Genomic DNA, 19,059 nt, shown 5'->3' on the forward strand with positions numbered 1-19,059 from the left:
GTCTCACTGCCTTAGCCCACAGGCCATTTCTTGCTGCCTTTGTAAAGGGGCTGGTATTTCAGACAGTGCCCCTCCACTTCATTTCAAAATAACCAAGCTTCTTTTACTTGAGGATCTTGAAGCCTAAGAGTCCAAATTAAGTCCTCTCCTTATCCACACTACCAGCTAGTTTACTATCAGCTTTGAGGCAGACTTGCCTCTCTGAGTTTCCCAGTAGAAGAAAATGATCTTTATTTGTTTATTTCTGTGCCAACATGCTTGAAATGCAGACAGCATTTTTGCAGTAGATGTCTCCAGCTATTTGGATGAGTAAGGGAGAGGTAATGCTCTCCTCAACACAAGAGTTTTCTTTCCGCGGCCTACTATCCCAACAGTACTGTTCATCCAGAAGGAGCTTGATTCCTTAGGTGATCATGGAGAGAACACTGTAGAAATTCACACTTTTTAAAGGTGTTCTGAAGCCCAGCTGTCATCTGGAGGAGAGAGAGGTCATTGTGCCAGGGGCCTCAGAACAGCTGGCTTTTCATCACTCAAATGCATGACATGAGAGCGCAAGTGTGCTTCCCAGAAGAACTCCAAGTCATATTGATGAGAGATAGGAAGTTCCCCACACACCCTGCCCCAAAAGCTCTGCATGACAGAGAGGAAGATCATGTATTTGATGAATACACCAAATGCTTGAAAAGCAACTCCTGATACCAGGTGCCAACGGACTGTGGATCTGATTAGTGAGGTATTGGGAAGTCTTGAGAAGATTTTCTCCAGCAGTTTGGCAGAGAAGTGATCCAGAGCAGGAGAAGGGGCATCGGTCAATGAGAAAATGAACATTAGCTGGCTTCAGTGTGCGCTTACAGCCCAGAAATCCCCTGTGCCCTGCGCTGCATCGAAAGGAGTGTGACCAGCAGGTCGAAGGAGGTGATCCTGCCCCTCTACTCTGCTCTTGTGAGACCTCACCTGGAATATTGTGTGCAGTTCTGGTGTCCTCAACATAAAAAGGACATGGAACTGTTGGAACAAGTCCAGAGGAGGGCCACAAGGATGATCAGGGGACTGGAGCACCTCCCGTATGAAGATAGGCTGAGAAAGTTGGGGCTGTTCAGCCTGGGGAAGATAAGGCTGCGTGGAGACCTCATAGTAGCCTTCCAGTATCTGAAGGGGGCCTACAAGGATGCTGGAGAGGGTTTCTTCATCAGAGACTTTAGCAATAGGACAAGGGTAACGGGTTCAAACTTAACCAGGGGAAGTTCAAGTTATATCTAAGGAAGAAGTTCTTTACTGTGAGGGTGGTGAGGCACTGGCACAGGCTGCCCAAGGAACTGGTAAATGCCCCATCCCTGGCGGTGTTCAAGGCCAGGGTGGACAGAGCCTTGGGTGACACGGTTTAGTGTGAGGTGTCCCTGCCCATGGCAGGGGGGCTGGAACTGGATGATCTTAAGGTCCTTTCTAATCCAAACCATTCTATGGTTCGTTCTTGTGCATAGGTGAGGAGAAGGGGAAAACAAAAAGGAAAATTCTAAAACAAAAAATAAAACTCCTCAAGGTCTTGCTTTCTGTAGGGTTTCCTGCTCCCCGCTGTCGCACGGCGTGGGGAGGGCTCGTCGGGCGGCAGCACTCACCTTGAGGTCGCGATGGACTACGCCCATCTGATGGCAGTGTAGCACGGCCTCCAGGATCTGCTGAATGCAATGACTGCATGCAAACACCAGGGGCGCGTGTTAGTCCCAAGCGTGAACTTGCCGCCCGCACGCCCGCAGCCAGGCGGGGCCGGGACAGCGGCGGGAGCGGGGAAGGGGCCGTGCGGGGAACGTGCTCCCCGTTCCGCCCCGCTCTGCTCCGCGCCACTCAGAGCACGACGGCCTCAGGCACCGCCGCTGTGGGATCCGTAAGGGACAGCCTCGGAGACGTGCTGCGGGTCGGCTGCTTTGCTTTGGTCTTAGTTTAATTTATTATTATTATTTAATGGCAATTTGTAAAAGGCAAATTGTCGGGAACGCGCACCAATTGTGCCAATAATTCATTGGCAAAGTAGTATTAAACATTTAACATCCTCTGCACTTTTTCGGCCTTTCCTCACACATTCGCTCACAAATTGTAGCGGCCATTGAGGTAATAACCACCCCCCCCCCCCCCCCCCCAAGCGAGATGGGTGAGGTCAGTGATTGACTTCTCGAGGTCCCATTTTGCCAGCAATAAGCATCACTTGCCTGAGGGTTTGTCATACTCTAACGCTGCCATGTGCGACTGGCGGTTCTGCTACTGCAACCCTGGGCCTCGGAACACAAGTGGTGCTTAAATCTGCAAGCCGACATACATCACTGCCAAAGTTCACCTCCATGTGCAGACACAGCAATACATGGACAGCCTCAACAGATAGCTAGATACCAGAACACATTTGACAGCACAGTGTAACTCCAGCGCCTTGGAAGGAGACAGGTTTTTGGCAACCATTCCCCCTTTTGCCATGATGTATATTAGGCCTGTAGACTTGCAAACTGGAAAGAGGTATCATGCATTATTCATTTGACTAGTTGTTTTGAGGGTGAGTAGGATAGGCAAGGAAACATCGCAGACAACCCACCCTCTGCCCCTACCCAGCAGAAAATAAATCCCCAAACTCTTATAGCCAATTGATGGGCACCAGATACTGACCTTCAGGTCTCTGTGAACTATGCCATTTAGATGACAATGATTAACACTTTCTAGAATCTGCTGTATACAATGACTGCAAAGATACAAGGGCAGAATGGAAGGGAGAACATTTTAAAGGCACATAATCACATCAAATACAAAATAAAATAAAACTTAAAGAAAAAAAGATAAAGAACAAAAACAATTTTACACCTCCTGACACGTCTCAATTGCACATTGACCAAAGCAATGTTGGATATAGAGAGATCTCCAGCTGTAACGCATCCAAAGCAAAAATAAAAAAATGAAAAAAAAAAAATAAAATAAAATAAATCAAAGCCAAACAGAACCCCCACAAAACCAAAACCAACCAAACAAAAAAAGACACTGAACATGGAACAGATGACACCTATGAGACAGAATCATTATTTTGTTTTTTCATTCAGCAGTATAGAAGCTTTGTCCAGTTTCCGAAAAACTGCTATAGGAAAAATAATGTGCAGCCAATAAAACAATCACTGGTATGTTTTGGGGGTTTAGAATTTTTAGGGTGAAATTAACTTTACAACAGGTGCTGACACAAGGAAATGCAATGATACACAGAAAACGAAACAAAAAAAAAAAATGGTAAAAAACTTAGGAAAAGCAAAACGTTTCTCATTTTGAATCTAAAGGTTTCTTAAAATCTATTAGTAGAATAAAGCCAAGTCATTCAAAAAGGTGGCATGCACTTTCATGTAAAATATCATCAAGCACTAGTCACTCATGAAATGGAAACCCACGTTAAAAATGTGGAAAACTGTTTTATTTGGGTGCTTTAAATAATTTAATTAGCACCTAGTTTTTCCATGCCCAAGTTTGCAAGTTTTGGCCAGCCTATGATGCCAAAAAGCACAACTGAAGTGTTCATCCTCTAGATCACTGGAACTTTTCAGATGTTTTTTGGTACCACAACAGCTTACTTTTTTGGTTTTAAATATCTTGTGGCAGAAGTGATAGAAAGTAGTAGTTAAGGGCCACAGATTTGATACTGGTCTAAATTCGTAACCATTTACATTTTTTAATATTCTGACCATGGAACTCAGAAGGAATGGTCATAAATCAGTAACTGGAGCCCAAGCCTGAAAACCCTTTCCTCTGCAAGTAGTTCACAACTCACTGAACTGGACTGCTTGTATGAGTAAAGGCTACTTGCACGAGTAAGGACTTGCAGGAGCAGACCAGTATCACAGTCCTAGGATATGCAGCTATACATTTCATTAACTATTTCTACAGGGATAGATACACACACACACTATATAGATATATATACAAACACACACACACATGAATGTATATATATAAATATATAAAAATACAGAGATGCATTATAACTAAATATTTCACTTATTTGGTCAAGTTTTACTGGATATATAAAATGCACATATATATATATCATATATATATATATGCACAGCCTCTTCCACTATGTCACAATTCCAAAACAGAAAAAAAAATCATTGCAATCTTTCCTTTTAAATCACGGGTATGTTAAAAACACACAATGACACCATATGCTGGCCTTTGGCATCAATATTTAAAATTTTGCTTGAATCACAGCAGGCAGAAAGTAATGCAAAATTTTTTAAACATAACTCCTTCCATCTCACCTAAATTAACAATTTTGTCTTCTCTTCTACAGTGTGTTTTGCTATGTATTGTTCTGCATTTAAATGCTTCAAGGAATGATGTTTCTAGTACTCCTACAAAAATTAGTGGGAGCAATAAACAGTAGAAGCTTCGTAATATTCAAGAGAAACTTCTTGTTTGTTATTATCCTACCACTGTTGTTAATGACACTTAATGCTTCCCAGTCATCTGCCAATTATTTCCAAGGAATAACTGAAATTTAAATATATATCAGTGGTGGTGTGTGACTATGAACAAACAAAACCATGAGGATTCTTTGAGAGAAATTTTCTGTGAAAAGTTTAATGGCAGAGCATATATTCTTTACAGTAATTGACCACAAAGTTTAAGATTCATAATTACATAAGAGTATTCAAGATTTATTATTATATGAGGGCAAACAGATTCTGAGATGAAAAAATGGCCCTGATGCTTTATGTCAGCATGCAAATTATGATAATTGTCTACTTACTCAAGTTTTTCAACAAGCACTTGCAGAAAATTGCTAGAGATTTCGTATTTGAGCTCAGACTATGAGATGCACAGTGTAATTGCTTATTGATGACACACAACAAAAATGTTTAAATATGAACAGGAAATTAGTACTTGTGGTCTGAGAACAAGAATGGTATTTAATGTAAAAGTTTTTCAAGACCAGCATGTATTTCAAACTTTGATCAGCACATTTGAGAATCCCTAGATGAGACAGCTGAAATGTCCAGTTTGCAGAGGAGAAAACTGGGTAGGATTCTAACTACTTCACAAATTCACAAAGATTTTAACAAAGTGAGAAATGATTTCATCCTTTTCAGATCAGCAGATGTCAAGACTTCATAGAAGTTCTCCACCACACAGTCATAAGCTCAAAACAGCAAACTGTGCCCTTCCAAGTCTAAGAGACTCTAGGACAAATCCTAGAGTTTCACAGGCTGTGCTAGTGAAACTGATGCCAAACACCATGAGAGATGTAACTATCCTATAGTTATTAAAATCAATGTTAGAAAAACAAATTACTTACCTGGCATCTGCTTCACTATAATATTCTCTTGCAACTATATCTTCAAATAATTCACCTCCAGTGACTCTGTTAGATAAAGCAAGGTGGGAATGGAGATTTCAGAAGTGAAAACATGAATCATAAATTAACTTGACAGGGAGAAGTCAGAGAGGAGTAACTGAAACATTTGTACAGAAATGCAAGAGGTGAAGCCCAGCGAGGTGAAGGGACTCAAGCGAAAAGTTTGTCCATCCAAATTATTACATGAATAAAAAGAATGTGGTGGGAGAGCAATCACTGATTGATAGAAAATAAAAGCAAACAGCAGCAGTTTATTGGGCAAGATACCATACACCAATTAAGGATATCAAGAATAAGCAGTAAAACTACAGAGTAAAGGGAACAGACCAGCATGGGAAATTGTGAATTAAGTTCAGAACACTTAAGGATAGAAAACTGCAATGTAAAGACAGATGTAAGGAAAGAGAATAAAATAATGCTAGAAAAGCTGAAAAGGGAAGAGGGCCTTTAAGCATAGGCCAAAACACAACAAAGGGATACCCATGTGCTTGAGGGTACTTCTTGTGCTTTTGCTAGAAAGAGGATTACTGAGTTGGAAGGAGAGTATCATTAGAAGAAGAGTACCTTAATCAGTTAAATGCTAAGATTTTTTTTTCTACAAAATTTTCAGTTGTCTTTGTTAAGAAAGTAGAAATAGTTTAGAAAAAGTGTCACTTCACATAATTTAAGAGGCATTAATGGTATGAAGGAAGAACTGTATGATCCAGAGAACCAGTAACAGGAGCAGCTGCATGGCTGCATACTCACAGTTTCATTGTACAGCCAATGGTTTAATAGTAGGAAGTGGTTAAAAAGAAATAAAACTATGTTGTTATAACAGAAAGATGACAGTCCAGAATGAGTCATCAGCAGGATGCTTGGAATGCATGTGAAAAATGGTAAAAGCAATGTTTTGACACACCACAGTAAAATCCCTCCTCATATGATACACAGTTCTGGTCATTCAGAAAAGGGAACTGAATCAGCAGTATGACCAGAAAATTACTACTAGGCTGTCCATTCACTTACTCGTATCTTCCCATAGAAGCCAAGACAGTTTAGGTTGGCAAAACAAAGTTTAAGAGGGATGAAAACAACTACTGAAGACAAAGAACAGGAACCATGCTCTCCACAGAGGAGAGCTGTAAGGGACGATAATGGTAGACTAATGAATAAGCATACAATACCTATGAATAAATGTAAGGTTAAAATCTGGAGCACAAGCTAACCAGAGCACCTTAACACGGCTTCAGCAGACAGGATGCACGAATTAGTCTGATTCCTGCTTTCAAAAACCTTCATCCTACTGATGTGCCAACATAAATAATTCCTAGATGGAAGACCAGTGCTAGTATTTCTTTGCTGTTTATGAATAGAGTGACTTTTCATATAGCACATTATAATCTCAATGAATTCCCTAACATGAAAACTACAGTGGGTTACAAGATGCTTAAAGATTAAGATGCTTGAAAATCTGTATTACGATGAACACAGTTAAGGTTAAAAAGATAAAAAAATTAAAAGTGGGGATACTTGTAACCTCCAGAGCCGTAACATTTGTTTACAAATTGCTGTACTGACTGTTCGTTGTGGATCTCAGTTTATTTCGTCACATTAGATGATGACAGAAATGACCTGTTCAATCAGCAGCACAGTTCCTTTCCTCAAGAAGGCCAGTTAAAGAACTCTATTTTCATGTTTCCATTTACATTTGGGATACATTATCCTTTTTCTGAGTTTACGCCTTGCTGACTTGGAAAGTAATCACTTTCAGGTAACAATGCTATTCTGCACAAAAGTCTGCAATAAAAGCAGGAGGAGGTAAAATAGCTGGTTGCCTTATTTGTATTCTCTTTGTCTTTTACCTTCCAGAAACTGGTTTTGGTTCCTGTAACACAAAAAGTTTGATTGATGCATATTTTGACAGTCTTTGATACCTCCATTTTGCATGTATATTTGTCTACCACAGTTCTGGTAAAGAGGAATAATTCTCACTTTGTGATGAATGAAAAAACCAAAGCATCATTTGATCTTACTCTTCCCTAAAACATTTATTTTGATCCAAGCCAAGAAAGAAAAAGTTTTTGTCATCAAAGTGCGTTTCAGTGGGAGAGAACACCAAGCTGATGCTTGTTCTTCTTGAGCATGGAGAAAAGGGGGAATATGCATTCTTATTTGCTGACACTAAACATTTGTTTGGCATTCATGCCCATTGTTACATGATGAAAAAAATGAAAGCAGGAACAGAGAAGGTGAATTTCACTGACAAACAATAAGTCAGCAACTCCCATGCCCTGTCACTCTGAAGGATACATCAGGAATCATTCTCAGAAGGTAGCTACATGGCCATAATGAAGGAAGGCAGCACAGGGGATTAAGAGAGGCCAGAACTTTCCCACATCTCCTGAGCCTCTGACTCAGAATATCATTATAGCCATGTTAGTGGCCTTTGCACACTAAGAGTGCATGAGCAATGAGCCCTTGCAGCAGCAAAAGTCTGCTGCATCATGACAGGAGAGCCAGGAGGTTGAAGGAAGCAATTCTTCCCTGGAATTTGGCACACGTGAGAACACACCTGGATCGTGTCCCCTTTTGGGCTCCCCAGAACATCAACAACATTGACACAACGGTGTTTAATGAAGGGCAACCAAATCCATCAGAGTTGGATGACCATGTAGAGGCTGAGATAGTTAGGTCTTTTCACCATTAAGATGGAAAGGCTCAGGGGAGATCTCGTTGCTGTTTACAACTGTCTAATGGGTAGATATGCAGAGACAGCATGAAAGGCAACAGACAAGCGGAAACACTGGACATATCAAATAGATATAAGGATTTTTTTTCCTTTATTGTTATTATAATTATTTACTATACACTTGTTGCTCAAAGAGGTTGTGGAATTTCCATCCTTGAAGATGTTCCAACCTTGAAAACCCCCTGAGCAAACTGATTCAACTGGACCATGTTGTAAAAGGGGGTTAGACCAGAAAACTTCCAGGGATCTTTACCAACCTATGTTACTCACTGATTTTATAAATAAAGAACAGAGCAGTTACAATAACCTGCTATAAAACTGTAGTCCATACAGTTTAATGCCAAAGCTGTGATAAAGCTACTCCTTATCAGATGTCATTTTGTTAGGATTTTTTTCCCTTGTATCATATAAGTGAAGAACATAAAGCAGAGGGCAAAAAGTTTAAAAAAAAAAAAAAAAAACGCAAACCAACTTTGGTCCTTCAGTATAAAGCTACATGAACAGCTCCCGAGCTGTTCTGTTCTCAAGATTAGAATGGGAAGTAAATCTATCTCAGTGCTTTTCTGATACAGATAAATTGTCAACTTCAGTGAGATACTGTTTCACAACAGGACATGCATGATATGAGCTCTGGTAACTCTCAGGATACTCTCACAAGTTATTACTCTTCCACAATTTTCTGAAGAGTACACTAAAATGGCAACAAATAAAGCAAGTGGGTTTGTTCAAACAGAAGTACAAGCAGCATGTAGAAACACCAAGGCACTCTGCACCAGGTATGCTTCTAGGAAACCTGCAAAGAGGGAGTCAGAAGGATTCCATGTCCAAAGGATGCTATTTCTGCTCACCTCACAGAAGAGGTACATCACAATGCAATTTTTAACTACTTCATTCAACTGACTTTTAAAACTCAGTAAAACAAATTACTGCATTTACAGTGTTAAGTGCCACTTTCTTTTGTTGGAAACATTTGTAACAACACATACAAAAATACTCAACTTCATATACCGTATGACTGATGAGGAAAATTTATATTTTTAAGAAGACATTTAAAAGGAACTGCCAAATTAGCAAAGCTAGCTAGAAAAGCCTCTGCTGCTGCTGATCACACTGGCATTGTTTCCTCCTAGACTTAACTTCTTATTTCTTAAATTGTTTTCATAATGAAGGTGCAAGGAAGCAGTCTTACAAAATTACAATAGCCATATACTTGGTACATTTATCTGTGATCTTTCTACTTCCCAAAAAGAGCGGTTCAGGCATGTACCCTGTGCAAACACCAGTCCAGAACATGTAAACTAAAGCAAACATTGTTTTGCAATTAGGATTCTTTTTTTTTTTTTTTTTTTTTTTCTGTATTTTGGTTTCTTGTACACATACAATCCCTCCACTTGGATTCAACAGCAACACCAGGAGTCTTAATGTACCAACTGTTGCATCTCGAGTGCATTAAAATGGGCAACACTGAATCTTATTGACGTGCACAGGAGAGTCTTCAAGTGCTACAGCTGTTTCCATTCAGACACAGCAATTAATAACGACAGAATTGATTGGATTTGAACTCATTTAACATCATTAATGCTGAAGACAATCTCATTTGTGCTTAGCAACTGAAATGGGCTAAGAGATGCAAATCCTAATCACACATCAAGCAGTAAGGGAGGGGGAGTAACAAACTTCATGAAGTCCATTATTAGTCTTACTTTGCACGTTTCACTATTCTGCTAATCACTATATCTAGTGAGAGAAATATAACAGAAGGAAGTTCTTTGCTTGGGAGAAGGATCACATAAGGCTATCTCAGATATCTTGTGAAAGTGTAGGGGCCATGTGGGTAGACCAGTAAGACACTTCCACTCCTTGAAAGTGATGTCAACAGGACCTTGAAAAAACTTTTGTCTACTCAAGTGCAAAACTACCATACTCCAGAATGGCACCACCATGTATGTATTTCAGAGATGGGGAGTTACCAGCAAATATATATATGTGTGTGCGTGTATGTGTGAATACTTTAGTGCATCTATTTCTTTCCTATGCAGGGCTTCTTATATGAATACCCCAACACCACATTTTATCAGGAAGCACATCTTTCATTGTTCAATGTCCAGTTTCCACATGGATTTCAGAAGACTTGCACCTTCACATTTTGGCAGAAGAGCTCTTCACTCAAATGCACGCCTGCAACGGAGTACATTAATCTCTTTTATTCCCTCCAGGTAAAAGCACAGCTATACAAGTGAAGCAACAGGCTTCTCCTTCAGATTTGAGGCATCCCCATGACATTAATTCAACACAGATTATTAAAAATTCAAAGTAGAAAGTGGCAATGACTAGGCTTTTTTTTTTTTTTTTCTGTTAACAAAAAAAACAGTCTTCCTCTTCACTATCTTATGTGGGATGCAGTCTGAAAGAAATTCCTAAAGAAAGAGTTGCACTGAATCCCACACAATCTGAAAGAATTCATTAAGAAAACGACATGATGGTATGTGTGGGTGGAGTGACAGTGTTACAACACAGTCAGGCTCCTGTTGAATAGAAAATAAATAAATAAATAAATGAAAGTATGTACTTGGCCTTCAAATTAAAGAAGTACATATGGTACCTTTTTTTGTGGCAGCTCATTTATGTACATTTAAACAAACCACTCACCCACATATTTGTAACTGCAGTGAAGATGAAGTTTCACTAAAAAAAATGGAATTAGTAAGCATTAAAGCTGTAATTTCTTAGTCTGAATGAAAAAATAACTGAGCAACCATCCCTACTAATGAGGCAAATGTTCTTTAAGAAGTTGTTTTTCCAAAGACAATGATCAGTAGGTACAGTCATTGCCTCTGCTATTTAGATGGTTTCTTTTTTTGCAAAGTAATTCATTTTGACAAAAAAAAAAAAAAACAAACCAAATGATCTAAACATAATAAGCTGCATATATGTCTGTGTGTATGTGTGTGTGTGTGTGTGTGTGTGTGTGTGTGTGCTGAAGCCCTCTTTCTTTGAAGAGGATGAAACATGAACTCCTGCTGTTCTTGATCAACAGCACATGTTTAAGTCTGTTCCTATGTTTGTCCTGAACAGGACTGACAGGGAAAGTTCCAGGCAGTGCAGAATGCTTCTTGCAGAATCTAGTTTTCTGCCAAGGTTCTATCTTCTGGTTAGGTGTTGATTTTTATTGCAGAATACAGGCTTGTATTTGTTCTGTTACTACTGAGATATAGATACTGGTAACTGCAACTCTGTAGCTGTTCAAATGCCTTCTCGTTCACACTGCAATCATAATCTCCTGAGATATGTCTGGCATGATATATGAAATTTAATGCAGAAGTGGACTCATTGCAATTACAGTAGGCTATAGTTTCTAAAAGTACAATAGCACAACAAAAAAATAAAAATGCCACACTAGTGATATTGTCCTTAGAACCAAGAATTCTGAATGCACTTCTTGGAAAGGTTCAAGATTAAGAAGGCTTTTCCAATTCCACATAGAAAGATTTCCTCTTAAACCAAAAACAAAACTAAAACCGAACCCCCCCCAAAAGCAGAAGAAAACCCCAGTGCATGTCAGAGAACAAGTATGCATGTTGTGCCCTATAGCCATTTCTAAGCCAGAGCACTTACCTGGGATACACAAAAGTCAGATGCAAGTTCCTGCTGAGCCCAATTAGGATTTGAGCACTGAATCCTAAACACCTTCACTGCAGACTATTTAATATTTTTGTACTAACAGTCTGAAATCTACCTGGAAGAATTCTTCACAAATTTCTTTAAAGAAACCAAGTGAGAAGATAAAGCAGAACATAACCTGAACATGAGAGCACAAAATTGATTGTGGAAGACCCAGGTTCAAACCTACCTACACTGAATAAAAGTATTTCAGTTTGTATGCTTAGAAATTAGCTGTTTCACCTATCTAGGGGAAAGAACATTTTCATTTCAACCAGCATGCTGGATCTAACAAAGCTCTTGGGGGGAGTGGTGTCATGTTTGTCAAAATCATAAACTGCCTGGAAAAATTTGCAATTGAAAGAGGTAATTCTACTCAAATAACTAAAGTTTTGTAAAATAATCTCTAATCATTCATGTTTGCCCATACCCAGAATGGCTTTTAGCTGTAACTTTTCTGGTGACTAGAAAAGTTAGCTTGTCCCAGGCAGAATGAAGAATGTCAGTGTCTTTTTTTAAGTTGAGAGTATGAGACACACAGTTCATATTGTCATAATTCATTCTTCCACTGAACAGCCTGATCTGGGAGAAACAAGCTCCACATATGCACAGTCATTACGTGAACAACTCACAGGACTCAAAAGTCCTGAAGCAAAATGAAAAGTAAATAGGAAACTTCCTTTCTATATGCTGGGCATTTTATATTCTGAATGATGTAAAAATGAAACATTCTATTGGTAAGATATGAATTGGGAATAATAATGAAACATTCTATTGGTAAGACATGAATTGGGAATAATATACTGAAAGAATCCTTCCTTCTAGGAAACTCAGGCTTACCTTTCAATCCTACAGTGGAGATTTTCTGTAGAGAAACTATTGTTCCACATGTTTTGTTTTTGTTCCTTTACAGATAACTGGCTTGCAGCAAATTATTTTTTCTGAGTCCTGTGTTTGCTTAGCTTTGGCAGACATCATGAAAATGTACTTACATACCTATGTTTGATACTAAAATCCACTTCAACAGTGGCCCTGCTTATTCAAAGTTTTTAATATGGAATTAATATTCATTTAATATGGAATTTAATGTGTGACGCAAATCAGTTCTTGCACATGCAAATGACCACATATGTTACTGTCCTTCCAGCTCTGTTTACATCTGTTTGTCCAACTCAGTGCACCAGAACCACACATTTACCTTGTGAACTTGTATTTACATCTAAAAGTCTGAGTACCACATCCCCAATATGCTAAATATATGCAAAATTCATACTTACAAGTCAAAGACTAAGTAATGGAATCCTTCTTCTGATATGCTGTCATGAAGCCGCACTATCAAAAGGGGGAAAAAAAGATAAACACCAGTCACCTTTTTCATGTCTTTAACATTTGTCTTTGATTTTGAGACAGAAGGGAGGATTATAATTCTACTGTGGAGCTGGTACTGCATCTGTGCATGTTCTCATCAGGGTTTTATTGTTTTTTGTTGTGTTTGGTTTTTTTTTTTTTTAATTCTCTATCCTCAGGATCACCTACTTTGTAAGGTGAGATAAACAAAGAAGCCAAAAGACTGCATGTGCAGCTCACTTGTACAGTTCGTTTTAAAGGAGCTCTGCTTTTGCTGTGCCACAGAAGAATGCTGCAGCCATTTCCTACCACCTCTGCATGTACAGGCACATACGTACACACTGCACCCTGCCTTTGCCCTTCATGCTGAATCATGACTAAACAAGTACTAAAAACACAGTCAGACTTGATCTTACCATATTGTATTAATATAATTCAACAACCTTTTTCCTAGGAAGAACCATTAATCAGTCTTGTAAGTACCATATGCAGCAGTACCAGTCACTGGAGTTTTATTATCCTGAAACAGTATTCTTAATGTCAGACAACTGTTTTTCAGCAGAATTACATCTTAAAAGTTGCAAACAATATAAGAGGGGGAAAAAAAAGAAGCCACAATTAATCACAAATTTCAGCAGAATAACAAACTCCATAAACAAATTACATAATCAGACAATAGATGCAGATTTTAAAAGAGAAAGCATCGTTGCAAACTAAAAGCATTTGATCATACTAAAGTAAATGGGGTCAAAAAGGGAGTAAGTTATATTTCAGCTCACATTTCTATTGCTTTTATGTATTTCTCTTATTTACCTGCCATCCACTTCAACCACATGAATGGTGAGGACCTGCTGAACGGATAAATCCATGGGCAGACTGATGCCCACCAATCCATGCTGAATTTCCACAGTGGCAGCCACCACTAGAGCTGAAAACCTAAAGCAAAAGGACTTGGACTACTCCCTGCCCAGCTGCAGGTGCTTACCCAGACCTGCAGGCAGCAGGGGTGGGCAGAAAGAGCAACTGAGCAAGTGCTTGTGGGTCTGACAGCTCAGCGAGGTAACTACCTCCCGTTATAATCCCCATGAAGAGCCATTTCTGGAAAGATGTAAGATGCATGAAAGGACTTGCCAGAAGCAAAAGGATGCGATGCCTAGAAAACAGTCATTAACTTTTCCAGTGCTTGTCACAGCCAACAAACATAAAGTATCCTAATGATTAAAACCTCACGCGATGCTTACATACACCAATGTATCCATACCCAAGTTTTCCCTGAAAACGCAGAAGTCAGCTGCAGAACCTTCACTTTGAATTTTAAGGGTTCAAATCACATTGTGGTAGAACTGTGAATTAAGTCCTATGTTTTTTTCTTCTTACTTTAAATGAAACAGCAATTTCCAAAACTAATTTCCCTACAATAAATGAAGACTTGTCAGCAGTTTGATCCAAAACATTATCACTTATAGAACCAAATAAAATAATCAGGATATCCTGAGCTGCTTCATGTTCAGGACTGAGCTGATAAAAACGTAAAAGAAAAGGATTTTCAGATTTTCAGAGGCCCCAGACGGTAGCTTTATGTATTAATAATTTTTTCTACAACACAAGACAGAAAAAGAAAAAAAAGATCAAATAAACATGACTTTTTTACTTAATAATATTTAGCCCAGGGAAACATCTTGTGTTTACACAATACTGAAGAGAAAAGCAGCTCTTGGCTGACTCACTGCCCAGAGCTTGTGATGATTCAGCAAAGCCAAGTAGGTCTCACTGAGCATTTGTGGTTTTGGCTGGCTCTATAGCCTATATTTGTCTTAAGTTTTTATGAAGTGGAAGCCTTGAGCATAAAAGACCAAGGTAATACACTGCTGCCAATAAAAAATAACTCCAAAACCCAGAATCAACTTTCTTTCTGCTTGCGTTGAGTTGAGATTTCAATACCCCAAATGTCTGCTCCTTAAACAAAATATCAGATGAGACACCAAGTACTAGTCTAGAACAGTATCCTGAAAATTCTAGCTCAGAACAAGCCTGTAAAACTCTGGGCTTTTGAGCACAACACTTGGCACAGTAGCATCAAAGATTCTTCTCAGGAATGGGATTTAGTACAAAGCCTTGGGTGTGTCACAGAGATGCAACATAACATAAACCAGTAAACTCTGGAGTGCAGCTAGCCCGCTTTGCATATCTCTCTCCAACAAAGTTTAAAACTTTTAAAGATTTTCATACATAGCAAATTATACCTTTTGATAGAAACTGCCTGTTCCTGAAATAGATTTATAAGAACTCAAAGGATGTTTTTTCTGTGAACATGTTTTTTATTCAAAGCTGCATTCCTCTCTCCTCACTGTTTGCTAACAGCATCCTATTCAGACAGAAGCCTTCATATTCAATTTCCTGTATCATGTACAGATATTGAGAACTACCAAATAACTTCTGGTGAGGCAGATTATTTGCTGCCAACTGCTTTCAAGGAGCTCTGAAGCATGTAAAACCACCCTGATTTTTTAAATCTTTAGTGACTTGAAACAAAGTATCAAACCCTACAATTTAGCAAATAAATCCATCTTTAAAGTATTACTGTAGTATTAAAAGCAGACAGTCTTGGCTTGAGCTTGGCTGCAAAACAGTCAGCAGCCTATATGCATACACATATTCAGTTTTCCTGGTTCACTCTTCCTCCTGCTCCCGCATGGATTTGCTGTCAGCCAGCTGAAGCAAAGGACTGTGTTAATTACCACTATGTTTGTAAACACAGAATGACCTTCTAACATGCATTCATGAGAAAGTATTCTCCTAGGTAAGAATGAAGTCAACGCGAACCTACAGTCATTAAGGCAGTTGTAGAACTGTGTCCCTGAAGCAACAAAGTCATGGGAGAAGAACAAGCTGCACTGCATTACCTTTGGTTCAAGGCAGTACAAACCCGCTTTCTTTTTCTAAAACCAAAAAAATAATCATGTCTACTGTCCAGCACCACACACACAGCATATCAAAACTAGAGCCAAGAGTACAAGTTTTGTCTTGGTTGGAGGCATATGACAAATGCCTGTGTATTGGGTCTGGCTGAGATGGAGCTAGTTTTCCGCAGAGCAGCCCTCACAATGCTGTGCTGTGTACTGGTAGCTGGAAAGGTGTGGGTAACACACCAGTGCTTTGGCTGCTGCTGAGGAGCGCTCAACAGCATCAAAGCTGTCTTTCCAACATTCCCCCTCACCAGGAGGCTGAGGGTGAGCAAGATCTGTGATGGGGACACAGCCAGGACAGATGCCCCAAAATGACCAAAGGGATATTCCAGACCATATGAGGTCTGCTCAGCAACAAAAGCTAAGAGAAAGGAGAAGGAAGGGGGGGCATTTGTTATTCATGATGTTTATCTTCCAGAGCCCTGCTTCCCAGGAAGTGGCCACCCATTGCCTGCTGATGGGAAGTAGAGAATAAAGTCTTTTGTTCTCCTTTGCTTCTGCACACAACCTTTGTTTTATTAATTATTATGTTTTTTTCTCAGCCTGGTGAGGCAAATTCCTTACTAGCCAAACTCTAGTCTGACATGGAGTTACCTTCTTCAAGGATAGCATTCATTTTTTTCTTTCCTCCCAAATGTCTGAATCATAGACATGAGATGGGATGAATCCTCTGAATCAGGATCACATGCCCCTGATTGCATCTGAAAGGGAAAACAGACTGAGGCAGCCAGGGAAGATCAAAACTGCCTTTTGGCAAGTGCTTATGTTGGCTTCTTCGGTCAGTTTAGATACAGTGTCATGCCAATAAGCCTGCTGGGTGAAAATCCCTAATAAGCATGGGGAAAGAAGAATCTGTGATGAAGATAAGACAGATGGACAATCCAGAATACAGGGTGCACAATAGCACAGCGGCAAGTCCAGCATGGACCAATCTTTGGTACTGTATTCTGCCTGCAGCTCAGCTTTTCACTAGGAAAGGGAATGGATGTCTTGATGACAATTTGAGAAGCTATTCACAAAGTTTAAGAGGTGATTCACTTAAAAAAGAAAAAAAAAATTCATGTATTCACTGCAATCCTATCTAGATTTTCACACACATGCATCAGGCAGGATTCAGGCACGACAAACCCAAAGGCAGCAATTACAAAGATTATTCATCCAGTATAAGAACTCCCATCTGCAATTCCCATTCTTTCCCAAGAAACCCATGCTGCAATTCCTATTCTTCCAGACACAAAAAGCATTCACCAGGAGAAACAGTGCCATTTATCTATTTTGAAAAGATTACAGTTAGACCTAATCGTTATTAACTAGAGTTATGAGTGCGGTCATGAACAAACACATTATATAGTGGAAAGGACCCAAGAGTAATAATTTCTTCCCTCCTGCCTGCTGTAGCAGTATGGTTGTTCTCCTCCAGTGGCTTACAGAGAAGGTATTTAACAACCTTTGACAACAAAGTTGTTGACCTTCAACAAACCACTTGAAATACCTGACCAGAATCTAGGGAGCACACAGCTCTTGCTTTCGGAATAATACTGTAAGGCCAGAAAAGATCAGGAATATCCCTTTGGCTTCTGCACTGATTTTAATCTGAAATACTTTCCAGTCACCACACTGTGACAGTCATAATAATTTAAGGGAGAACTCCTATTAGCTTTATTGGGCTTTTATTTAGGTATTAGTGTGGGCAAGCTCCAATCGTCTCCTTTATTTGGCTTTTTGTGCTGAGCTACAGTATTTTGTGTTTGATCTACAGAAAAAAACATTGATATAATGATCAAGCAACCTTATTATCTTCTTTCTCAATTTCTGCCTTAAAGAGAAATTTAAAAATAATCAACTCCAACGAAAAACAAATTGGTTCAGGTACGAAGACAAGTCATACAGCTGATAAAGTCAGCTAAAAAATCCTTCAGATAAAGATACCTACCCATATCTAAAATTATTGCCTAAAATATTTGGTTTTGTGAAATTGATGAAGTGATAATTTTGCTCATTTGGTATCTGAATTAGTTCAGGTTACAAACACAACACATTTGAGAAGGCTGATCTTCAGACAGCAGGTATAGCCAGTTGGTATAGCTGCCAGTATGGCAGCTGCACAAATGTGCATGGAGGTGTCAAAACTGCCACAGCACTGCTCTTTAGGGAAGATTCTTTCCATGCAATCCCATTCATTATGCTTATTAATAGAGCATGGAAAGGGATAACTGTAGTTAATGGTAATGTAGTTAAAGACACTAATTTTTCCTCTGAAGTGCTAAAGATTAAGATCTATGGACTGCTAGAAGCATGAATCCTATAACTATGAAGCTCAATGTCTTGAATTCCTGCACTGTTAGAAGTTACAGGGGTCATTTGTCAGTAGTAAAGGTTTGAAAGGGGTTAGAAAGTCTCAAAAGTGTATGTTGTATTTGCTGAAATATGCAAACTACTTCTTCAAGTTCCTGCCTTCCTGCAAGAAGAGTGAGAAAGGGACAGATGTGCTTTCCCTCCATGCTGGCTTCTTCCCAAAGTGCATTAAAGTATTTATGCAGAACTTATTTGATCACTCTGTAAGAAAAATAAAAGCAACTTTGAAAAATTAGCTTAATTACTAATGGAAGGAACTTAATGGGATGACTTAATTTAATCCAGAGGTTTCTATGAATTGTTATCTGCCTGCCACTATGCATAGGATAAGCTGTGTATTTGCAAATAAGGAGGTAAAATAAAACTGAAACAACCTCAGTCACTGAGAAGATACAGTCAGATAGGGGTTTTGGTAATCCTTCAGCTACCTAATTTACATTTTAGACATTTGCCTCTCAGCATTTTCTGCTCTCTGGTCTCTGACAAAGAATGCCTCATGCTCAGCAAAACTGCTTCGCTGCGAAGTGGAAGACCTGCAGTGGCTTAGCACTGCTAGGACTCAGATCTTCCTGCAAAGTCACACTTTGTCATCTTCCCTGTTCTGCTAAATAAAGCAAGGTGATGAG

The 19,059-nt window shown here is 39.2% G+C and overlaps 1 protein-coding gene across 10 annotated transcripts in view; it reads right to left on the bottom strand.

The window, feature by feature from the left end:
* Positions 1-19,059, bottom strand: part of CAMK2D (calcium/calmodulin dependent protein kinase II delta) — a 160,541-nt gene that overhangs the window by 53,349 nt on the left and 88,133 nt on the right. For 7 of the 10 annotated variants that reach the window (XM_065686246.1, XM_065686256.1, XM_065686264.1 and 4 more), the window contains 3 exons: positions 13,043-13,097; positions 5,315-5,380; positions 2,650-2,722 (listed from right to left, as the gene is read on the bottom strand). In XM_065686246.1, coding sequence (XP_065542318.1) covers positions 2,650-2,722; positions 5,315-5,380; positions 13,043-13,097 — 194 coding nt within the window. Of the gene's footprint in view, positions 1-1,616; positions 1,821-2,649; positions 2,723-5,314; positions 5,381-13,042; positions 13,098-19,059 lie in introns of those variants that run through there. The other 3 variants (XM_065686318.1, XM_065686310.1, XM_065686302.1) reach the window with 2 other exon arrangements.

This window comes from Lathamus discolor, chromosome 1, assembly GCF_037157495.1.
Source record: "Lathamus discolor isolate bLatDis1 chromosome 1, bLatDis1.hap1, whole genome shotgun sequence".
NCBI lineage: Eukaryota > Metazoa > Chordata > Aves > Psittaciformes > Psittacidae > Lathamus > Lathamus discolor.